General features: G+C 26.0%; 3 protein-coding genes across 5 annotated transcripts in view; 2 read left to right on the forward strand and 1 right to left on the reverse strand.

Moving 5' to 3' along the window:
* On the reverse strand, nt 1-20718 carry LOC113560329. The gene is made up of 9 exons (XM_026966132.1): nt 20567-20718; nt 19996-20390; nt 14764-14952; nt 12721-12891; nt 9855-10052; nt 9202-9419; nt 7864-8029; nt 162-368; nt 1-96 (listed from the first exon to the last, which is right to left on the reverse strand). Exons 1-9 carry the CDS (start codon nt 20664-20666, stop codon nt 1-3), a joined length of 1740 nt encoding a protein of 579 aa, XP_026821933.1. The 5' UTR covers nt 20667-20718.
* LOC113549357 (protein bunched, class 2/F/G isoform-like) lies at nt 7063-10971 on the forward strand. The gene is made up of 2 exons (XM_026950615.1): nt 7063-7422; nt 7516-10971. The coding sequence occupies exon 2, from the start codon at nt 7586-7588 to the stop codon at nt 10733-10735; it is 3150 nt and encodes a 1049-aa protein (XP_026806416.1). The 5' UTR covers nt 7063-7422; nt 7516-7585; the 3' UTR covers nt 10736-10971.
* Nucleotides 17768-26568, forward strand: part of LOC113549358 (CD63 antigen-like) — a 10771-nt gene continuing 1970 nt past the window's right edge. Inside the window, exons 1-6 of one of the 3 annotated variants that reach the window (XM_026950616.1) lie at nt 17768-18192; nt 21368-21455; nt 21528-21659; nt 21806-22351; nt 24799-24987; nt 25086-25256. In XM_026950616.1, coding sequence (XP_026806417.1) covers nt 22289-22351; nt 24799-24987; nt 25086-25256 — 423 coding nt within the window. In that variant the 5' untranslated portion in view covers nt 17768-18192; nt 21368-21455; nt 21528-21659; nt 21806-22288. Of the gene's footprint in view, nt 18193-19599; nt 20490-21367; nt 21660-21805; nt 22352-24798; nt 24988-25085; nt 25257-26568 lie in introns of those variants that run through there. The other 2 variants (XM_026950617.1, XM_026950618.1) reach the window with 2 other exon arrangements.

The following is a 26568-nucleotide window of genomic DNA, read 5'->3' on the forward strand; positions in this document are numbered from 1 at the left end:
CTAAGATGTGTTATAAGTTCTTCTATAAGCAATGTTGTATCTTCTTGGTTTTGGTTTAGGTCTCAACAAATTCAAAATCAAAATAGCATTTGACATCTGCATGACTAAGTGTAAGTTAAAACACAGATTATACAAATTACTGCTAAATATTTTTTTCATACTTGTAGAAATGAACAAAAAAATGTTAAAACGATGACTGGATTCAAAAATTTTTCCTCGAGTTTTTTCACTAATTCAAAACAACCCATATGACAGTTATTTATTTCAGCATATTGTTTAAGGGTCCACTGATTTTTAAAACATGATACTGGTATTGGTAATTGTTTTGCTTTATAACTATTTTCACCATATAATCCGCAACATGAAAACTAAAAACAAAGTTGTAATTCATAAAGAATTCAAAATGTTCTATTATAACTAGGGTTTTAAAATTTCATGAAATTTATTTTCTTGAAATATTTCACAAAATATTTCATTGCAATGAAAAATAAAATATAAATTATTATATCTTAAAGTTTATAATCACGTCAACTTGCAAGTGAAAATTTTCAAAAATTGGTTTATTGTGTGAAACAAAGAAATTATGTTTAATAAATAATAATAATAATAATAATCAATAAGGATCCAATTAATAACACAAGTGATAAATTAAAAAAATATCAAAAATTTATAGTGCATATTTTTGCATATTTACTATGAATATGTTCTGTGTTTAATCAATATATTATTTTTAATCAACTATAACCGATCATGTTTAAAAAAAAGAAAAAATGTTTTTCAATATTTTATTGAAATATTTCAAAAAGAGTGAAATTTTCAATTTTGAAATATTTCAAATTTAGAACCCTAATTATAACATAACCACTTTTTAATTTTTTCAACAGTTACATCTTTCTAATATTACAACGTAGGTTATATGAATAACTATGCTTCAATTATAGGGAAAGTCACAGCCTCATAGACTCATAGGCGGATATTGGGGGGTGCTTAGCACTCCCTCCCCCCCATAAAAAAGATCGAAAGATCCCCAAAATTATTGGACATTTTTCAAAATCACATGGCGGGACGAACGTCGTACTTATTTTACAATAATTGCCAAAACCTTGGAACTTTACAAAATAATTTTTTTTTTCGAAATGTCAATATAATAATTATTACAACATAACGTAATACTTATACTATATTACAAATAGGAACAGGCTTCGGCGGACACCAGTTTACGTCAGACGGCCGACAGACAACACCAGTTTGTTCTAACCTACCTCCCACCTACCTGTATGTCTGCTGTGTTGTATATCCACGTTCATGTGCACAAGTTGGCCGCCGAAGCCTGTTCTTATTTGGAATAGAGTATGCTCGAATACTCGTCAACGGCGCGCACCGGGCAACCGTCGCGACGGAGTGTTATCCCATTATTGCAATGACAAAAATAAAAATTTCCTGTAATCTGACTTTGATACACTGTATATAGTATATATAGTTTACCTTTTTAGTTGATAATTTAGTAGTTAATGTGTATTGAAAAAAATATTGTTATTAGTGAGGGAGTGTTTTTTGCACTTTCGACTTATTTTGCAAAGAAAGGTTTAAGCCCCCCTAAAATTCAATAATCAAATCTCCGCCTATGCACAGCATGTTATTCAATCATAAGGCTGTTTAAATTATTTACTGTCTAAAAAGAATCTAATCTACTTAAAATTTATCATCAACAAAAATTTTTAATATAAGAATATATACATCAACAGTAGTTAATACAAAAAATCCTACTAAATCTTATATAGATAATAATACCTATCTATATAATTGTATATTTGTATTTTTACATAATTCATAAAATTAAGTACCTAGTCAACTTGTTAAAAAAAGATCAAGAATAATACTATAATATAAATTTCTCAATTTTAAAGTAGATTCAAAACAAATATGGTGTTCGGTTTATTTAAAAATTTGTTTCATGAGTTTATTTTAATAATCTATTATTATTTTTTTTTAAGATAATATGGATATGAAATTTAAATATTTTTAAAACTTACTAATACAAAGAAAGTAAGTATTTGAATTATAATAATCATAAAAAATTAAGCCTATATATAAGTATGTTTTATAGACTTATAGTAGAACCTCGATTATTTATTCGTGGTAATAGTGGATTACTATAGGGGTCACACCATAAATAAAAATCACGATTAATTGAGACTTTATATTTTTATATTTAATAATTTACAATGTCATATTATGAAGTTAGGACTTGAAATATAAAATAATCATTCTTTGTTTTTTGTGGTTAAAAATTATTTTCCAAGTATAAAATCTTTGTCTATATAAAACTATTTATAATACAGTCCACACACTAATACATCGTCTCACTGATACATTCTATTGTTGGTCGTAATTTTTGTAATAACGGCAAAAGCCAACTATTTTTATACAACAATGACAGTACATTCCATATACCAATAACTACTACAATATAAATATAACTACATGACTACATTGTACACATTTTTATTATTTTTAAATAAGGTTAATTGAGTGTAAATTGTGGATCATTAAGAATAAGCAGTGTATTAATTTACATTAATTAAAGACTAAACCATCACATTCAATTATTGTACTATATTTTTAGAAATTAAAAATAAAAATAATTTTCAATATTCTACGAATTTAATAATGTATCGTATAGGTAGTAGGTACCATATTATTATAGGTAGGTATGTATTTTTACTTATGATAGGTAATCAGCCACTAGGTAGGTAATAAGTATCTCGGTATTTCGGCGTATTCGCCAAACGGCTCCCGTCGAAAAAGGTTTTACGAACGAGTAAATTCCTAAACAGCTCCTATCCAAAAAAAAATTTACAAACAGGAAAACTGGTAACGGTAATACCGGTATACTAATTTGAGCTTTTCTAAGTCTCTGGTATAAGTAAATGAATTTTATGAAAAAAAACAGGAGCTTATTGCACAAATAATCGACGAGTTTTCATTAAATAAAAAACACGCATTGAGCTTATAAAAAAATTGTACCAAAAAAATGTACCTACAATTTAAATTTTTGATTTTTTTTTTAATATTTTTATATATTACATTTTTTTTACTAATTCTTAATTTAAGTCACAATAATGCAATAATATAATATGCGTTTTCATATAATTTGTATACATTTTTTTTTATAATTTACTTAATGTTCACCAATACATTCTTAACCACACCTCTTTTGAGACAGTCCCAAGTCTGTATGAATTGGGAAAGAATTTGTGTTGTAAAAAACCAAAGCCGTTTAAGTAATTACTTGTTCATAAAACCTTTTTTGACGGGAGCCGTTTAGGAATTTACCTTTTTTTTAAACGGGAGCCGAATGGGCTACGTTCCGGTATTTAAATTAAAATCATAATACACCATATTTAAACGCATTACGCAATACAATTTATAAGAAAATAAGAACACAATTTTTTTCGTCTTGTGACAAGCTGAGTAAAACAACGATACTGTACAAGAGTAATTTAAAATAATAAATAATTAGTCAGTGGGTACATAATATATATTATAATATCATATAATGCATTGCTCCAGTGCCCACGAATTGTTTCTTATATTTGAGGGGCCCGAATCGGGTTACATTTACATATTATTATATCAGTAAACAGTTTAAACACTGATACACATAAAATAAACTTCATAGTTTTGCGTGAAAATAACTTATTATAAGTTGTATGAGATACACGTATAATGTAGTGTGTAGGTACCTAATTTTTTTGAACAGAGAATAATAACTATTTTCAAATATAGTCTTATGGCTTATGGGTATACATTTTAATAATTTTATTACATTAATTATGTTAATGTTTGGATATTACTGTATCTGTATAAGTCATATGGATATTATTAGTTCTTTTATTTTTTTTTACGTATAGGTAGCGATAGTAAATAATAATACAATAGAAAAAAAAAATACAAAAACAACTTACCTATATTGAGGCAAAATAATTACCTAATTGCAATTTTGCATTGTTTTGGTTGACCTTTATAATGCTGCAGTCGTAAAACTCAAAAACGATGTTCATAATAATATTTTACGTTCGTTTCTTTATAATTGTGGACTATATATATAAATGTATATATCAATAATAATATGTACCATTCTACCATGTAGGTACGTATACTATGTATAGTAAGGTACATGAAAATGTGAGATCCAGTAATAATAAATAGTTTTTTATTTAACATTTATTAGAAAATATACAATCCATAAATACGTTTTACAATAAGCATATACGCGCAGAAGAAAAATAAATTACAAGATATGAATGCTTGAGGGGAGTAATTTAGTTACCCAGAAGTAACACTCGTCTCGATAGAATATATAATATATATATTTAATATATATTTGTTGATTATTTATTTATATTTTAATTTTAATTATTAATATGGCTTATCGAGTCGCGACACCAGCGTCTTTTAAGTTTTATTGGTGGATTTCTAGGAATGTTTACTGATTGTAGTGCAGTAAATGTATTCGGATGGTTCATAAGGCGAAAACGGAAACGCTTGTACGAGGATGTGGCCACTCAGCAGTGCAAGATCGGAATGTATAAAATTTGATTCGATAGAAGGGTGCATTAACTACATTAGTAATTAGTGATATGGATAAATGGATTGGAACGTTTGAATTTTTTAAATGCTGGCATGTTGGTATGTTAAATACGCCATTAGCCTAAATAGGCTTCAGGAGGATTTAACATAACAGTAATTATTATTTAGTTTTAGTTTGGATTGTTTACCAAGTAGTAGGTGCAGTCGTATAAACACTTTCGTCTATAGTTTAATAAGAAGCGTTGGTTACTAATGGTATATAATTTTGTTTGCCTGGGAGACCAAAAGGACTACTACACATTGTCTAAGAGTGAAGGTTATATGGGAAAATTTTTCGATTTTTATTTAAATTTTCGATTTTGAATAAGTGGTGGTCAAATTATTTTGTGGGAATGTGGCTGATTTTTTAATATACACTAGGTACTTATCATTAAAATATAACTTTTGGTTATGCACTTAACACTTATATCTAATATCAATTTTTTAAATATTAAGGTAAATTAGTACTTTATTTAAAACAAGTGAGGAGTTTATGTTATTGAATATTCACGATCATTGAGCAAGCCTTGTTTCTATAGAATGAGTCTAGATCTAGAATCTATAGATACTAATAATATACGTTCATAGACGTTGTTTTGAGAAAAAAATAAAACAAAAATTAATACATCTACATAATAGTACAATATATTATAAACTTTTAATTGTTATAAATATTAAAGAAGAAAGTCATAAGGGGGAACTATTCCCTCTCATCCTCCCCCGAATCAACCACCACTGTTTTGTATACTATACTATGTCATTTAGATGACTTTGTAAACGTTGGCGACAATAAGATTGTCATTACTCATTAGAAATAAAAATTATTTTTTCATCCGCAAATTTAGCTATCCTGAGGTATAACTATTTCCAAAGGAATAATCAAACTAAAATCGAAGGAAAATGTACAGAAAATTGAACACAAACATTATACGTATAAATAATTAAACACCAGAAAATTTGCTTAAGTATTTGGCCATAGTTGAAAATAGTTATCGGATTTGAAGAATAAGAAGTAAGGGCCCCTTTTCTTCTTTTTGGAAGAGAAATTTTTTAATTTTGGAAATAATATACCTAATTATTGAAACTTTCCATTGGAGAGGCATTTATGATAATCTTAATATCGAATTAAGAATATGGGTTGGATATCAGTAAAATGTCAACAGGTGTTAAATTGAACAAACTAATTCGCCAACTTGATAAAAATCATAATATCTTGATCTTGAAATTGATTGTATTTTTGATTTATACTTAGATTATTTACAGGGTGATTTTATTTTTTAAATGTAAAATAAATATGCCTTGCTCATTTTTTCAAAAACTATCAATATTTTATATAATTAATATTTACCTATTTTAAAAATTTAAAAATGTTCATAGACATTATATTAATATATTTATTTGTATTTTCTTATTTTCATTTATAATTATATAATTTATTACAATATATTCAGTGGTGTTCCCATAGGGTATACAACACATACGCCGTATACTCTCAAGATTTGTTTTCAATATTATGGGTATACAGGTATACAGCGTATGCTTCAATCTCAATTTTTTTCCATATTATTGACACGCTCTTTACCGGGTTTACTCCTATAGACCATAAGAAAAAAATTCTTATTGTATTAAATGTTTATATTTGATAATATAGTATACTCTCAAAAAAATTAATGGGAACACTACTGAACATATTAAAACAACAATATCAAAATTTATTTGTAACTAGTGTAACTACAAATACATTTTAACAAACAATGAATTTTATTTTATTTTTAAACACGTCAATCTAAAAAAAAAAAAAAAAAAAAAAAAAAAAAAAAAAATAGTATATCATAATTGTAATAAAAAAATATAAATTTGTCGTTATTATTATAGGTACCTAACTATACTACTATAGTGGATTTCCATTACTTTTGTTAGTTATACGAAAATATAATAATAATATGTAAACAGCATTTTTAAATTTTCAAAATAAATAATTAGGTATATAATTTTTTTTTGTATTTTCGGACTTTTTGTCTGATTATAAAAAATGATTCCGGACTTTTACTTTTTATCCAACTTTTTTTAAAGCGAACTTTTCGTCCACGATTCCTTCGGACCAGACCGAACCTCATGCTCTGTCTTCTGATATCAGTCTAATTTTTTATTTCTATTGTATATATCCATTATAGAGTAATATATATTATCCTATGACCGATGATATCCATAGACCTTTTACTACTTATGGTATGAGGTCAGACACTCAGACAGTCAGACGTCAGTTTTCAATATATATTATATCTTATTTCATGGTACATATCTATGGAGTAAAATGAAAAAAAAATTAAACCGTTTTGTTCCATGAAAAATCATACGCGATATCTGATAAGAGTCATAGCCATATGTTCGCAAGGTCGAGGTTGTTTTTTTTTCGCGCATTCCTTGTCGATGAGGCGTGTTTTCGTGGAACTATGCAGCAGTACGTACGTTTGCGTCTGTGAAACGCGAAAAAATCCAAATTGACGATTATTTACGAATTACGATTCTACCGTTTCGTTTCTCGATGCCGTCAGTTTATCTTCTGCTCCTGTCGATCGCAACGTTGACGATTGCAGTGTCCGCGCCGCAGACTGCAGTGTCCGATTGATGTCGAAACTAGTCGGTCGTAGACTACGGTGGACGGTGGTACGCGTACGCTCGTGTCCGTTTTAGTTTGATATTTTTTTTGAATTTTTTTCATCGCGCCGTTGATTTGTTGTAGTCATTTGTTATTCCAAGCATACAATGTTGCACATAAACTCAATGAAAGTATGTAACGCACATATTTTGTCTTATACACTTTAAACTCGTTGTTATAATACATTTATTTACCAATACATTGTTAACTATATACGTGTTTAGGCGGTCACGTTTCCAGCCTAAGTTATTCCATTGTAGTGATATTGTACAATTATTGAACTGATATACCGCCATGGATGACGGTAGTGCAGATCAAAAAGCCAACGATGTACAACCTGATATAAAACAAAATTGTGTAGAAAATACTAATTCCATACAACCACCATCTAGTGATAACTGTGTAACCAAAAAGACATCGTTTGAAATCACTAGTATCACTGAACCAAATAACGATGACAACGATGAAGATTCTCCAGACACTGATTCACATGTTCACGACCACAGAACAGTAGATAACAGGCATGAAACTGAATTGCAAAATTATGCTGACAACATGGTTGTATACAATACCTCTAATGATCTAGGCAGTACTGCACCAGTCATACCTACTAGCTCACAATATGGTCTGGCTATTGTTGACAATTCAGAAAGTGGCCATTCTTTAGGTTCTATAAAAAATGAAGATATGCATGGTGTTGATGCCAATTCACAAAAGAATGAGTGTGATTTAAATGGTCTTCAAAATAAAAATAGAAATGAACGATTCAAAGTGGTGAAAATTGAAAGTACAGAACCATTTAAACGTGGTCGTTGGGTATGTATGGACTTTTTAGATCATTCAATGAATCAACAACAATCAGGTAATAATAAAATATTAATGGTAAATGGTGATAACAAAGCTTATTCTCAGGCAAATGACTTGGATACAACTGAGCCGTTAGACAATGGCCATCATGAAAGTCCTGAGTTTAGAGTTTGTACTAATAATGTCAGTACTTATACTAGTAATTGTAATAATTCTGAAAATTATAAAAATCCAACTTCTACTTATAATATTGTATCGTCTGGTGTAACTACTCCTATCCATAGTGCTTGTGTGTCTCCTGGTCAAAGTTTACAGACTAATATGCAAATCCCAGTATTAACAAGTCAGCCAATTTCAACTTCCGTGCAAGCACCTCAGCCACAAAGTCTTACTCAAGTTCAATTACCAACTCAGCATAATAATATTAATCAGAATTGTTTACCACATTCCAGCTTACAGTCTCATCAAATACAACAAGTTATTGCTAATGCTGGAGTAATGCAATCTCAATTACAACAAACTCAACCAGTTATCAATGTTATGCAAAATCAAAACCCATCAATACAACCACAGTCTATTCAGCATATAAATTCTGTAGATCAGAATGTTTCACAAACTATGCCACAACAATATCAACCTATGTCACAGGCAAATTTGCAACAACAAATTATGCAGCATAACATACCAGCACAGTTTCAAAAGTCATTTGTACCACAGAGTCAATCTGTTTTACCTAACTGTGCACCTATACAGCAATCAGTTAATCAAATGATTAATCAACAAGTTCCTCAATATTACAACTCCACACCAGTCCAGTCTCAAAATGTTTCTTCTGAATCTTCAACTGCCGTCTCTATGTCCAATCAACATATTGGTCAACAGCAATTTCAATCAATACCTATTCAAAATCAACCATTGCAAAATCATGTGCAGTTACAACAAAACCAACAACAGTTGCCACCCCCCGTGCAACAGATGCAACAACAGCCTAGTCCACAACAAAATATGGTACAACAAAATCAAATGCAATCTCAAATGGTACAACAAAATCAGCAATTGTCTCACCAGCCATCTATTTCTCAGCCTAGTCAACCTCAACAAACCCAGTCCGTTCCTCAACAAAGTCAACAAATGTCTCAGCAACAACAACATATTCAACAACCTCAACAAACACCACAACCACAACAGACGACACATGTCCAGCAAGTATCTTCTTCACAGCAACAGCAGCAGCAGCAACAACAACAAGCGCCTCAACAAATTCAACAAGTTGGACAACAATTACAAGGACCACAAGGTTCACAAATTCAGCAGCAATTGCCTCAACAAACTCATCATATCAATCAACTTACTCAAATTAACAATCAACCACATCAAATGCCTCAATCAAATCAAATGCAACAAATAGCTCAGCAAAGTCAGCAAATTTCACACCAACCTCAACAAATTACATTACAGAGCCAACAGATACCCTTACAGACACAATTACAACACTCTAAGCAAATGCAAACCACTCAAATTCAGCCTCAATCTCAACAGATTCCTCAGCAACAGCAGATTTCACAACAACAACCGATTAGTCAGAGTCAAATGATTCATCAAAATAATCAACAAATAAATCATTCAGGGCAAATGATTCCTCAGCAAACTCTTAATCAAGGACAACAGTTAAATCAACAAAACCAACAAGTTCAACAGCAACAACCTCAACAGCAAATACAGCAACAATTAGTCCAAACTAGCCAACCTAGTCAACCAATGTCTCAACAAATTCTTCAGTCAAATCAAAGTATGCCTCAACAAAATCAAGTATTAACTCAACAATTAGGCTTAAATCAATCAAATCCCCAAATGTCTGTATCTCAATCTCAAAACCAACAAGTAATTCAACCTCAACACCTACAACAGACAGGACAGCAATATCAACAACCTCAACAAATGATGCAATCTCAGCCTCAACAATTACCAATGCAAAATAATCAATCCATTATGCATCAACCAACTTATTCACAGGCTCAAAGTTTGAATGCTATGCAACTTCAACAAGCTGTAATGCAAATTCCGACTAATACTGTTACATCCACACAAATGCATATTCAGCAGCAACAGCCAGTGGGTCAATCCAATATGATGCAACAACCTCAAATTACCGTTATGCCACAAAATAACATACAACCCACAATTCCCATGTCCCAACAACAAATGACATATTCACTGCAACAACATGTACCTATTAACCAAAACTATGTTAATAGTATGCAAAATTGTTACATTCCTTCCCAACAACAAATGGCTACATACAAACCTTCAATGAAAACTGTAGAAACTGTCAACAAAAAAAAAGAAGACAATAATACTGAAGATGTTGATAATGGAACCACTAATAGCGCAACTACTACTGTTGCTATAGATAACAAAATTGAACAAGCTATGGATTTAGTTAAAAGCCATCTAATGTATGCTGTGCGTGAAGAAGTAGAAGTATTAAAAGAAAAAATCGCAGAATTAATGGATAAAGTTGGATTACTAGAAACAGAAAACTCTAATCTTAGGATGCTTGTACCACCAGACATGTTAGAACAATACAACCGTGAAAAACAAAAATCTACCAACGGTCAGTCAACTCATAATCAATAGGCTTAAGTCTAAACTATTTGGTAATCTATGATATATCAAAATATTAGGCCAAATAATGTAAAAACAGTGATGTGTACAGATTGTTATCTTTATTAGTTTGATTTGTACAGTGTAATATTAGTAAAAACTTGAATCATTTTATTTTATTAGCTAAACATAGTTAGCTAGGTATTTACTTTTATATTTTTTTGAATATGATGATATTTCAAATCAAATAGACCCAAAGTTGATAAATATTCAAGTGTTAAGTATTTTAGAATATGAAAGGAAGCAAGGACACTGTTATACTTTATTTTGTTCATTTATACTTTTCATAAAATATTGATAATTTTGTTTTTCAATGTGTTTATTTTTTAAGACTGTTTATAATTAAAACAAATTCAAAATTGAAGTCAAGATAATGATTAATTTTTCTTAATTATAGTATACGACTATACGAGGTACATTATGTCCTTGCTTTGTGATGTGCAATTGTTTGTGAATTTAAATGTAAACTATATTTTAAGATGGCAACTGACTGAATAAAACACAATTGTTGGTTAAATTTAAATAATAATTTTTTTTAGGTGTGCAGAAAAAGATATTGATAGTTATTAATTTATGCTCCAACTGATTATTTTATATAATAACCAGTATATGAAAGTCCATATAAAAGACATTTTTTGATTGTAAATTAGAATTAACTATAATTTATCTGATATTATTAAACTAACAAACAACACTTAAATATGATTATATGAATAATTTAAATTAAATCCTACATGATAAACATATCATTGTTACATTTGTTAGTTTATTATAAAGAATTATATTCTTTATAAAATATATTTATTCTCATGTGTCTATAAAAAGTGAGTAAAATACGACATACAGTTTAATACACTTTTTTGGAAATTGTTATAACCATTAACCAGTGCTATTATTATATCGGTCACTAGATATTTTTACTAAATTTAAATTGTATAATTATTTCTACAACACAAACACGCTGGCATCTAATCACAATTGTAGTTAATAACAAAATTGTTGCTGTCAAAGTATTAACTTATTGATAATTTTTAGTCTTATAAGTTATTATGTATATTTTCTTCATATCTCTATATTGCTCATATTTGTGGTTTTCTAAATCATTAGCAGTGATGCATTACAAAGATAATACTCAAATTTTAAACTATGAAGTTTTTGATACAGGTAGTAAAAAAATATATATTCTATAGTTATTTATAGAATTTTGCATTAAATACTCAAATATTATTATATTGTTATGTTAAACACCACTTACACTATTCTATATGTATATATTTTAAAATATAATAAATAATTAAACAAGAATCATTGTTTAAAACTTATTACTGTCTGTGATTAAAGTATGTTTAACTTTTTAAATTCATTATGGCCTGTAGATAGTAACATTTGAGTTATATTTTAAACACTTTCTTAAGAAAAATATTTGAGTATTTATCCAAAATGTCTGCTATTTATAATAATGGTTACTAGCTATACATAAAATAAATTAATAATTCTTTTTATTTATTTACTAATTTCCTACTACATATTATTTAATTGGTACCAGAAATGTTTAACACTCGATTATTAAAATATGTAATTATTATCGGTATGGTAATTTATTTTATATTAGCAGTCTAGGTCTAGGCTTCAATATAGTTTTAAAATATATTTTTATTAGCTTGCTGTATAATGTGCAAAGATTTCTATGTATATTTTATTTGTTTCAATTATTATTATGAATTGTGATAGTTTCAATATATACAAAATTGATAAGGCTTGTGAATGTATACCTAATATTTATGTATTGAAGATATTTGTTTTTGCCTTTTCAGTTCAAGAATATATGTTCTTCTTTTTATACTCCTACTAGACAATATATATTATAATAAATAAATAACTAATTTATGATAAAAAAAAAAAATGAGTATTATTATTATTTTTAACTATTTAAATAAGATTTAGATTCAATAGATTACTTCAGACTGAAATGAATTCCAACGTTGTGTGACATCTGATTGAATGTCGTAACTTAAAAAACTTGATTTCATTTCTTTTTTTACCATAGTTTCTTGATCGGTTATTCTGTTGAATATTATTATTCCAAGTCCAAGCTGAAATATTGCACTGATCATCATAATACCACTAATCTATATTTAAATTAAATATACTACAATAACTGTAATTTTACTGAAATATTGTAGTAAATCATTATTATTGATATTCAGGTATCTACAAAATAATTATAATTGTTAATATATAAAAAAAAAGGAAAAGTAATAAGCATATTATATTCATAATAATGTGTATAACTATCAAAAGTGGTCTACCTACTTTCATGAGTAGATATTATTTTGGGAGTTAAAACTTTAAATTTAAATCTTTGAGAGTTTGAGATGAGCCCACCCCCCGGGTTTTTTCTCACTTTATGAGTATTTTCTTGTCACTCACTAATCACATACTTACATACTTATATTACTGGTACCTCGAAAAATAAAATAAAATTTAGACCTTCCCAAAAATATAACCCTAGTAAAAACAATTCCATATGAAATTGTTCATTCGTATTATTTTTATATTTAAAAAAAAAAATATTTTCTGGACTAGTATTTTACCAGTGCACTTTCAATAATAAATATTAACAGTTAATACACAACAGAATGTAATTAGGTATACTTAATACTTGTATAATATTTTCATAACATTTTATAGATACTTTTCTGATCCATTATGTAGTATGTACAAGACTAGATACTAAAGTAGGAAATATTAGGTATATTATATAATAAAAAGTATATTACATATTTATATATAATATATTATACATTCGAACCTCGATAAGTCGGAAACTTTGATAAGTCAAAATAAAATATGTCATTCCCTGCCAAACATCTCGATTACTCGAAAGAAAAACTATTGATAGGGTAACTTGAACATTCTGAGACTGAGTTCCAAATATAGACAGATAATAACGTATCATTTTTATATCAATTTATTCCATTTGTTTAATCTGTTTGTCCGTTCCGATAATCGTTCTAATCGTATTTATTATGTTTATAATTGTGTTTATTTTTTATATAGTCGTGCTATCGTAATCAAATACAACAGATTACACAGTGGGTCACAGCCTACTACCACACCACTAATTTAAAATTGGATTCAACCACAGATATATATATATATATATATGTGTGGACTCAATTATCAAGAGTAGCTAAAATGCCTAAAATTGCCCCCTACCCAGCTGTGGTGGGGATTACTCCGACTTTCAATACCTGCTCCTAAATTGTCCATCTCTCTTTCCCCAAAGAATTCAGTCAAAGGTTTTTTATTTCTACTCTCGGTATCACTCCTTCATCAACGTTCTTTCAGCTAATAATGTAAGTTTAATTACCTATACATAATACATATGAATAATTTTGTACTCCAATCTGGCCTCCAAATTTAGTAGTGTGAGCTTTACCATATATATGATTATAAATGATGTCCTCAGTAATTGTTGAGATATTATAATATACTTATTAAAATTTTTTTTTTTGAATTTTTTATGATAAAAAAAAATTGTATTTTTCATTATATTTATTTTACTACATTTGATATTGTTAGTTGTGTTAAAGCAAATAATTTTTAGTATGTGAGTTATAAGTTATTTATTATGTGAATTTATATTATCTACCTATACTTATAAAAAAATCATAGACTTATTAATAATATTAATTAATTTATATTAAATTATATTATTAATATGTCTATGAAAAAAATGTATATCTCAATTATACAATAATATATATATATATACCTACACTGAAATTGAACGGACTATAATAGGTCAATGGTATTTTTATAAAATAAATGAATAAATATGCTTATTATTTAATTACATATTATGTATTATGAGTATCTACACAAGTTTATAGTCTAATAAATCAAATAATTAAATAAATTCAGTAGGTACCTTATCCATATAAATGCATAATGTAATAATTTATTAATTTATAATTATAATTTCTTCGTTTACCTACACAATAGCAAAGTTGTCTACGTATAGTTAAAGCACTATATAATGCACATATGCATGACAACATCATTAAAAAGCCACTATATAAACATAAAAATATTGTCTTATTCGATTCTAAATTGAGAAACGTTCTTGTGATGTCCAAAGTTGATATATATTTGTCAGATGTTTTCATTAAAATAATTGAAAATATCTAAATCAAAATAACAAACAATATTTACATTTATATTTACATCGTCATAATTAACGATTTACTTACCTATAATTTCGATAAAAAACTATCTATAGTTTTATAATTACTTACAATATTTTAATTTAATATACATTATTTAATAATTGTGTAAATAATAATTAAAGCTATGGACTTTTATATCTTATATACCAATTTATTTATAAAGTTTTACATATATTTTTTTATTTCATAACATTTATCATATTTTTTTTTAACTAGAAATATAAATGACGGTCATCACTTACCACCACTGTGTTGTATGTGATATCTACTACCTATCGAGCGAGTCACTGCTATGTTAAATTTTAGTTTAATAATGTATATTTGAATGCGAATAATGAATGCTTTACGGAGACGGCCTATCAGCCTTATTATTGAGAATATTTCATGTTGTTTTTTGATATTGCTATTAGATAAAATGATACACTGATACTACTAATATATTATAATTATAGTCATGCACGTCTGTGCATTTGTGTACATTTTTGAATTTTTGATTGAGACTGGAACAATATAAGTGCCTTAATATTTAGAAAACGCTCCTACTTTTCTTATTGTTAATTAAAAACTGTAAATATTTATACTTATATTATTAGTACATAGCATCAAGTTTTTATATAAACAAGACATTAACGTATTGAATCTATGTGTCAGCATGTTTTTGAATTTAAAAATAAAATTTTAAATTATTTAATTCATATGAAATAATTAGAAATCCAATCTGTTTATAAATAAGAACACATTACAAAAAAATGAAAAAAAATGTTTGGCTTAATTATTAAGCCTTAATATTTTAAAACTAAATGTGCTTACACATTTTTATGTGTAAATGTGTACTTAACTAGTACACATATATTTATTATTATCTTATAATATAATAGTTGTAATAAAAGAAAGATTATAAATTAATTCTACTATTTTTATAGCTTTAAATTCGTCATTTATATTGTTAATATCAACACTAGATGTTCGTTGTGGTTCAGTAAATATTAATAATAGATCATTTTCAGTCTTAGTGCATTGCACTCCTCTATTAATTTTTTACTATAACTAGTTAATTTCGAAAATACTAGTTTGCTGGTACAAACTTGTAAATGGTATTATGTACACGAAATAATTTTAGTAAAAAATCTATTATTATTATTATGCATTTTAAGTCTATAATATGGTTACCTAAAACCTATATCGAACATATAATTTTTGTTAAGTACCTATTATTTGAGTCGTCGTAGGTTAGGTAAGGAAATTGATTCGAATAATTTTCAAACATAATATTAATATAAAATTCAAATGATATATTATAGAATGATTTATATTCATTTTAAATTTTTAATACTAGTATACTAGGTGATTCTTTTATCATTGATTGTTGTGGTAATTATTACAAAATATTATTATTAATTATTAGATATTATTCATATTATAATATTATAAAGTTATTATCAAAATATGATTAAAAAACTATATCTAATTCAAATTCTTTATTTTTTAGTTTCTTTCTTGGATATTCCTATATTTGTTTCATTTATAGTATTTTTTTATTTATTCCAAATAAAAGTAGATTACAATTGTGTTGCTTAAAATACAATGTCAACTATTGTTTTTTAATATGTATGTACATTGAACATGTTTTAATTACCAATATACCAACCATATGTTTACTAAAATAAAATTACCGAAAATTACTTGAATAATTGTGAATTAATCATTCGAATAACATATTATCTAAATTGATGAAAATTGGATTCGCGTAAATATTCTAATTATTCCTTTAGGTATTTTTATTTGTTTTTCTAAACTATAAAAATAAGTAAGTAAATTAGAAATTTTTATGTTTGATCTTTCCAAAGTACAAACTAAATCCAATTTTATAAGTATTCAAAACCAAACTCCATTTTTGAAAATCGAAGCATTTAATAAACAACTTATCGTGTCGTATATACAAAAAACACATCATGATAAAATGCATTAATTCATGGCTCCGATAAGAATTTAAAAATTTCGAATGTTTGTGTAAATAATTTAAAAGAGACAAAATATTTTGAAAAATTTATCGTGCATAGAAATTGATTATGTAATCATTTAGTGTAAATTTATCAAGTAAGTATCTATGAGACTATGGATTATGATTATTTGTGTTTAATCATAATTATTTTTGAATGAATATATTCTAAGTCATAAAAATTTAAAATCTAAACATTCATAAAAAATTAATTTGACTTCCCTATTGATTTTTTTTTTTTTATAAAAATTATAAAAGTTATAAAAATCTTGTATTATATTTTTAAATTTTAGGTACAATTAATTTAATTAAACATTTTTTTTTTATGTATTTCTAACTAGAAAATAATTTCTATTTTTCGATATTTTCACAAAATGTTATAAATTTAAATGCTTATAAACAAACATTACAACATTTACAACTATACATATTCAATATTTTTTAATTGAGAAATGAACCATTTATTAGAAACTGTGTATGAAAATGTTCGAGCATTTTTACCATTTATTATTTTTGTTAATTTTTTTTATCAACATATATGGAAAAAAAATCAAAAATATCTATAAATAGATCAATAAGCTAAAATATTTTGAAAATAGTATTATGTGTAGGAGACAGACATTTGAGTTGAAAAAAAATAATCAATTTGTCAAAAATTGATTTTGTGTAATAACTGGGCATTTCAGTTTTTCTTTATTTTTTGTTTGCTTTTTGTATTATTTAAAAAAACATTGAACATTTTAAATTTTGACATCTTAAGTATACACTAGGATTAGGTTAAATTTTTAATCCAAAAACATCCTCAAAGTCAAAATATTATTTCTATATTCTATTGACTATTACTCATCGTGGTGCATATACTGCATAGTGTATATACACGTGATAACACACGATAATAGTATTAGTTTTATAATAATGTGTTTTTTAATACTTCTTTACAGACAGTAATGGTGATAATATATAGTCAAAATAAGATGAGTATGTCAATAAGATTGAGAATTAAATTGTTTTTTATAATTAATTCCAAACAGGTCAAATAGCTTGATACTGAATGGCGAATGCAACAAAAATAAGATTTATTCGCGATAATTCAACAATCAGGCAAACCCACAATACACCTCTGTGCTACAACGAAATTTTACTGCAAACATTAAACAAATTTAAAAACAATGACAGAAATTAGTTATAAAAGAATCCAAGTGAGTTTATTATAACTGTTACTGTATTTATTAAACCTCTTATTATTATATGCATTTTGACGACTTACAATATTTTGATTCGCATGTTAAGTAATTATTTTACCCTCAAATTATTTTTATAATTTTTGTTATTATTTAGACACTTAAAACATTTAGCTATTATTTAAATTATCATTCTGTATGTACATTGAAATTTTCAAAATATTTAGAATAATTTTGAATTATTGATAGACATTTATAACAATAATTTTTTAGAGTTAGAAAGAACATACGTAGATACTGTTTTTGTCCATTAACTTTGATTTTACGTAAATTCACTCTAATATTTAAGCTAAAAATAGAAAATGGTAATTGTAAATTTTGATATGTTATGCGTTTAATAAATAAATTATATAATTAGGTATAAAAAAATACGGAAAAAGGGAAATAATTGTTGATAAAATTAATTTTGTAAATTAAAAAATAAATAACCTTTAATACTTCAACGTCTTTAATCAAACATTTATCTTTATAAGATATGGTTTATGAAACTAATTAAGTGTTTAATATTTAAATGTTCAGTTTCGATTTTGATTTCTAATGGGCAATATTTTTATAAGATTATTTTATTCGTTGTAATTATTATGAACGTGAACACTAAGCAAACAGTGATGTTACTTGTAAAACGCAAAGAAACCACTGAATACTGATTTTAACGTAAAGCCAAATAAATGTATACGTTATACGACAAGAACTACATAACTGCCCAGTAAGAGCATTTAAGTCATTTCAACGTTAAGTTATTCAGAAAAAGTATATAGGAAGCTAGACGAAAAATATTTCGTAAAATACCAAAATCTTTATTCAAAACAAAATAAAAAAGATTTTATTTCATGGATTCAGAAAATAGTGTACCATACTACCATTATAATATTATATACACTATGTATCAAACGTGTTATTTTTCTAGATATGTGGTGTACCCAAATGTGTTGCATTTAGGGTAATAGCTATTACCTTAGAGTCTACTGTACCCAAACGTGTTACAGCCACATTTATAATATATTAATATATATAATATATATTATATATATACAGGATAATTCTTTTATCATGAAACATTCATTATTTCAAAAAGTATTCATGTTTTTGAAAACATTTCCTTACATAGTTTCAAGTAGTTAAAAAATCAAAGTTTTCATTAAACAATTATATTTTTAAATATTTTTTATCCTTATATTTTTTTTAAGATTTTTACTTTTTTGAATGACAACATAGTTTTATTTTCATATTCCAAAGCAGAATATTTTTCTGATTATTTTTATACATAAAAATCGAATTTAGGGCGAGTAGTTTATGAGTTATAAAGTAAAGTTAAAGTTAAACAAGCGGAGTAGTGAACAAACATTTTGTGGGTAAACCCCGTATCACTCCACTCATCCTCGCATCAAAACTTTAAATATTTAACTCATATTTAACTATTATAAACTATTATATAAAATATAACTATTATAACTATTGATATTTTTAACTCATAAACTACCCGCCCAAAATCGATTTTTTTTGATCAACGAAAGTATTTTATTATTATAATCGAAACTACCTGCAAAAGAATTGTCAGAAAATACTTATAAAATATAAATAAAGCAACAATTATGGTGATGTGTGTTGGATATAGAGGTTATTTGTAAACCCTCCATGCCTGCAGAAACAAAATCATAACTTTACTACATAACTACACCCGTACTGCTTGAGCAATAATACCTACCTTAAGGTTTATCTCATCTATATAAAATATAAAGTATCTATTTTACTCACTCTCACCATTAAGAAAATGTTTGAATAAAACATTATTGATGGTTCAGTGTACATAAAGACTATTAAATCTTTCCATTTTTCGTTCGTACGACGACTATCCAAATATCTGCTATCATTTGAAGTCACTGAACTATAACCTTCAAACAATAATGAGGACATCGTTATATTTAGCGAATTTTTATTGTCGACTGTTGGCTGTGGCGATCGTTGACTTTGATTCTCCTCATTATTGTTTTCATCTGCAGATAGTGGTTGTACGACATGAGCAGATGAGGTCCTTTTTCTTTTAACTCTTCTATTGAGTTCTACTTCTTCTAATGGGTGTAAGCTTGTTCGTCTTTGACTGATAGCGTCGGATGATTGCGGATTTGTGTTTGGCAAATCATCTGGATTCTGTGAAACTAAAAAATAAAAAATAAAAATATATAAATGTTTTGGATACCGTTGAATTTTCTAATTACTTTTTCAAGTAATCTTTAGTTTGAATTTATGTACGAAATGTAAGTATTAATTTGATTAAATTGCCATTAAGAATTAAGCAGATTTTATAATTATTACGCTTTTTAATAATAATTACCATTTTGATCAGAATCAAGTGTTTCATAAATTTGCTGATCTATGTCATTTACATTATCATGACTATTTTGATCCAAAGTATTTGAATCATTATTACTCATGATTCTTCTTTATTAATAAACAAATAAGGCCATTTAGGTTTAAATTAAATTTTCTATTAGAAACCCAACTAATAAAGAATACTGTCATGTTACTTAGAAACATCAAAATAAACATGGTATATAATTAATATTAGTTAAAAATGTTTTAAGAATTATGTTAAATATTTTTTATGTACCTTATGTAAGAAAATGTTTAATCACAGACCTTCAACAACTATATTAATAATGATGTATAAAAATGATAATTTCTTTTTTACTTTAATATTATAAATTTTTCTGAATGAATGATTTTTGTTTCTATTACTTATATTTCATAAATATAAATTAAAGTAATTGTTCTTATAGTAATGAAAAGATTAATTTGTTTGACTCAGCTTTGATGCAATGATTTGGGATATATTTGTTTGTTTATTTTCATCCAGTAATTAGTACTCAATAAAGGTAATAATAAATAAATAAAATTTTTTTTTCTTATTTTACAAATTTAAAAACATATTTTATTGAAATTGTACATTTTTTCCTTATTAGACATAGACAACACTATAGTAGGTTAATACACAATAAAAAGACCAAAACGTTATTTTTTCAAATTTCATTAATTAAATTATTATATTTTATAAAAAATTAAATTTATTCTTCAATAAGTTCAATTGATAAATGATAATGTTTTATGACTTTATTATATCGTACATATTTTTCAGTGGAGGGGCTGGCGAGGGGGCTGAACTGTTGAGCCCCCCTCCTTGGCGTTGAGCCTGCAGACGCTGTAGTATACTGTATACCTAATAGGTACACATCACAAACTAAAAAATAATACCTAATAAATGTTATATACTTTATTTATGTATTTATATTATTTAGTACCTATCAAAATATGGATAGTAAATAGATGTCAATAAAAAAGTGGAAAAATATTTCAAATCAAAGTGGAAAACCTAATTAGAATTCACAGGATTATTTTTTATATTAAAACTATTTTAAGTCCGTATGTCTGTAAGTCTGTGTTCCCTTATATTAATATAATAATATGATAAATATAGCAATAATATATGTATTATATTTCTAATGAGGTATAGGTATATATACCTAATATTATAAAGACATAAATTAATAATATACTCAATAATACTTATTTACAGTGAACATTGAATTCAATTCTACATTTCTACATAACTACACAATACGAGTACCGGAGTACATCTATATACGACTGTACGAGTATGTTATATAATATACATTTACGTTACCTAAACTGCGTTATAAGTATGTATATATTATAAATAGTATATTTTACGCAATAAACAAAAAATGTATTATATTATTGGCAGCTACAATTAGTACAATACAATTCAGTCTAGATGCAAGCTAATGATATACATAAAATACTATATCATGCAGTTGGTAAATGACACTTGTTTAAATACTCAAAACAGAGGAACGTGTCACGCGATAACACTTTTTTGTGTTATATTGCTTATCGTTATTGTAATAAACAATACTCTGTTTTATTTTATACTTTAGAAAATTACCTAGTATTTACCATTTTTGAAATATTTTAATTATATTTATGTATAGTCAATAAATTATCTTATATTTATCTATATCACCGGATTATTATAACCATGTTGAATAAAGCGTCATTAGCAATCAAATACTTGTTATTTGTCTTCAATTTGATAATATTTGTAAGTTTATTTTACTATCTATTTTGATTTAAAATTTTTGCAATATAACAAAATAATATGTAAATAATCGTATTATATTTATCCCTACTATATTATGTATAGTATTATGTATACTATTGTGAATAGTTAATGTCTTAATGTGATAAGTATCTACCAAATATATATTATATTTAACACACCTGTATATTATGTGATATGTTCATACTAATTTTATAATAGCATAAGTAAATTTATTATATTTAATAAATTATCATAAATAAATACCTATACAATAAATAGATGCATTGCATACCTATAAATAATATATATAATATATATATACTAATATAGGTTACCTTATCATACGTAATATGAATACATATTGATATTTTTATATTATACCTAACTCTCATACGAGTCATATGTAGGATAAAACTAATCTATTTCAGCTATATTGGTTTATATCTAAAAAAATTATATTATGTCAAAATACATAATATGAAACTAGAAATAGAAGTTGTCACCTTAAATAGTATAATAATACATTAAACTTTAAAAAAATTACCGATTTAAAAACATTTTATATATAAAGCAATATATGTATAAGTTCTTACTTTTACTATCCACCTAATTATTTTTTTTTAAACATATATATTAATACAGTACAGTACATAGGTATATAATTTATTTTTAATATTTCTTTGAAATATTCTTTTTAAATCATAAACATATGATACAAATATTATGCCTTTTACATTTTAATTCACCTATGAATACTATTTTTTATTATGAAGTAAATTGCGTTTAAATAATCTATAAATATACATTCGGATCACTGTGCCAATGCGCAATACCGATTAAAGATGTCTACGTTGCAATATTTATAATTTTAAACTTCAGTAATTTGTATAAGGTAGTGTAAATATTACCAGATTGAAAATATATAGAATTCTTAATTGTATTAATAACAATAAAATTTAGGTAAATATTTACACGCATTTAAAACATATACACAATATCTATACTAATTTATTGTTCAAAGGTTAAAAGTGTCAAAATAAATTAATATTTAACATGTAGTCTTGCCAAAATTATAAGTATTTAGATTTAAAATAATTATCATTAAATATTAAATTAATAGAAGAAATTAATATAAAGTATACAATTAAAAAAGCTAACATAATGTTGTAGGTAATGTACCAATAAATATATTGAAAGTGTTATTTGATTCATAAATTAATTTCTTTGATATATTTATTGTATTATTATGCAATGTTATCTATTTATATTAGTTCGACTTTTGAATATTAATTATTATTTACTTACGCGTTTACGTCGACTATTTTGTAATATTTTTTATTTTTATCAATTATATATTATATATTGGTAATTAATACTTTTATAGTTAAACATGTACATAGGTACCTATATAAATTATTAACTGGATATTTTATTTATTTATTTATTATTAACTTATTAATTGGATAATTATTGGATAACCTAACCTAACTAAAAACATATAATTATATATACATAATTTTATTCGTATCACTAAAGTATTGTTATATCGATATACAATGTGTTTCACTTAATACATTTTAACAGCCGGATAATCTTAGATTTAAATAAGAATTTTCAGATAAGACGGAAGATACTATTATAAAGTATAAAATGAACTTTCTAAGTCCATTTTCGTCAACTCTTTCATTGTGTGCATGCATAATACTACTTATTTTTTTTTAACTGCAATATTTACTATCAAAATGTCCTATTTTTTAAAGTAACTTTAATGGATAAACTTTCTTTCTATCTCGAAAATTGAAGGACTCATTAGCCACTAAAATAATTTATTTAATTAAACTTTTGACTCACTTCCCTTACATGTGCTTAACGTGTACCCTATCCGCTATCAGCTATATCCAGTTGAAAAGGAAGTGTGAGTTTTAATTTAGACAAATTTGTCTTTAGTTCAATATAGGTATATAAATACAATTATAACTTATTAGTTGACAAATAATGAAATATGATAAATTAAAACACTTCTTTTAAAATCATAAACAGCAATGAGTCAGTCAATTTTTGAGATAGAAAAAAGTTTATTTATTGCCTTATTGGTTGCTTTAAAAAAGTAAAACCACTTAAAAAAAAATCTTTTTTTATTATATATATATAAAACGTTAATGTTGAAAAAATAATTTTTGTATCCACCTATGTACACCAAATTTTGAAAATTGGTTCATCATTATTTGTATTTTAGTATCATATATCTACATATATCTATTTTCTCAACAATTTCTATTTCAATATAGTAGTATATAGTACCAATATAGTACTATAGTTTATCATTTATCCGACAGAAATATTTCGTGTCATTGCAGGATTCTATTTATATAAAATTGTTAAGTGGCAATTGGTAAAATCAATTTTAACTAGACATTTTGAAAACAATTTTTTTTTATAATTTTTAGTTGAGTGGAATTTTACTTTTATCGGTTGGATTATCAATTCGCAACGTTTACAATCAATATGAGCAATTTTTAACAGAGCACTATTTTACTGTGCCGTCTTTATTAATTATAGTAGGTATCACTGTTCTAACAGTATCATTCTTTGGATGTTGTGGTACATTAAAGGAAAACAATTGTATGATGATTACCGTAAGTGCAATAGTTACTTTTTTTTTTATAAATAACATACAATTTATACTAAAGTATTTTATGTATTGTATTAATTATTACATTTTTATTTCTTTTAGTTCGGATTTCTTTTAGCATCGTGTTTTATAATGGAAATCGTAGGTGGTTTAGCTGGTTTTATATTATTGGAAAAAACTCATTCTGTAGTAACTTCAAAACTACACGAAACTATGATGTTTTATAACAAAACCACGCACATAACACATATATGGGATGGACTTCAAACATCTGTAATGTCAAACATTTACACGACTTTTTACGCATAACAATGAAAAGGCGTATAGGTACATAACTACCACGTTTATTGTTTAGACATTTTTGAAATTAGATAGTTAAAAATTCGTTAAAGTAATTGTAGAGGTAAAGTTTACTTCTACAGAGACCAGGATTTTATAGAAAGTGGGTACTTGCTACCTAATATTTATTTCTCTATAACAAATATTAATTTTCTAATAATTCCAGTAATACCTACTTATATAAGACCACTATGATATTATTGGCGGATTTAGGATTTTTTTTTTGAAGGGAGGAGTAACAATTTTTTATAGTATAATTATATAAATGTATAATATATATATGATATATATCATATCATATAGGTAATTTTTTAAACACAATATTTAGGATTTGATGTTATTATAGCCGTTATATATAGGCCTTACAAATATAATATAACTACCAAAGGGCCCTTGAAAAATAGTTTAGAATTATTAGTAATTCTTATAGTCTTACTAAAAATATGCTCATTATAAACTTGCAATTTTCAAACCATTATTTTTAACATTTATAATGATACAATATATATATATATTTGTTTATTTTATATATAAAGTACAACGTTTAAGAATTTTTTAAATTTAAGGTTGAATTGACAAATACATATTTTTAAAACAGATATTTACACTAAATAAGTAGATATAAGTAGTAGTTATGAATTTAATAAGACATATAGTTGGTTTCAATTAATATAGGCGTAAATTAATTTTATACTCTAGGGGTGCTAAGTCCCTCCAAAATTAACTTATTAATGACTCGTAAGAGCCACTAAGAGGTTACACCCCTCACACACCCCATAAGCCACAAACACTCTACCACAGGGACGATCAATCAGCGGCCCTCCTTGGAAATTTTTACGGCGTAAATGGATTTATCATACATTTGAAAAATTTAAGGAAAATAAAGTTAAAGCAAAACATATTTTAAGAATTTTTACTAGGTGGCTCTATCACTATATAAGCCAAAAGGACTGGGCCAAATACCTCGGGTACCTTTTATGTTGTATAATCATGTGTAATAATCGGAGTTTTACGTTTTTAGACAAAAGCGGAAAGATTAGATTACTAACTAATTGTATTGTCTGTATAGCGGCAAAAAAACTGCTGATTGTAAAGTTGAATTTGGTATTTTTCGTCAGCCGTATTGATAATATTTATTTTTATAATAATTCGACCGACAATGATGGAGTAGGAAAGTAATTAAAAACAGTAATCAAAACGTGTTTTTCGATAAATAATAATAATTATTATGTGCGTTGGGACATGG

This window comes from Rhopalosiphum maidis, chromosome 1 (assembly GCF_003676215.2).
Source record: "Rhopalosiphum maidis isolate BTI-1 chromosome 1, ASM367621v3, whole genome shotgun sequence".
In the NCBI taxonomy this organism is placed as follows: Eukaryota; Metazoa; Arthropoda; class Insecta; order Hemiptera; family Aphididae; genus Rhopalosiphum; species Rhopalosiphum maidis.

Excerpts from the sequence above, each read along its gene's own strand:
- LOC113549357 (XM_026950615.1), top strand. The coding sequence starts at position 7,586 with ATGGATGACGGTAGTGCAGATCAAAAAGCCAACGATGTACAACCTGAT.
- LOC113560329 (XM_026966132.1), bottom strand. The coding sequence starts at position 20,666 with ATGAGTAATAATGATTCAAATACTTTGGATCAAAATAGTCATGATAAT. Across the intron at positions 20,391-20,566 it reads ACTTGATTCTGATCAAAATG|TTTCACAGAATCCAGATGAT; the intron begins GTAATTATTATT and ends TTTATTTTTTAG. Across the intron at positions 97-161 it reads TTTTTTGTTCATTTCTACAA|ATGTCAAATGCTATTTTGAT; the intron begins GTATGAAAAAAA and ends TTAGTCATGCAG.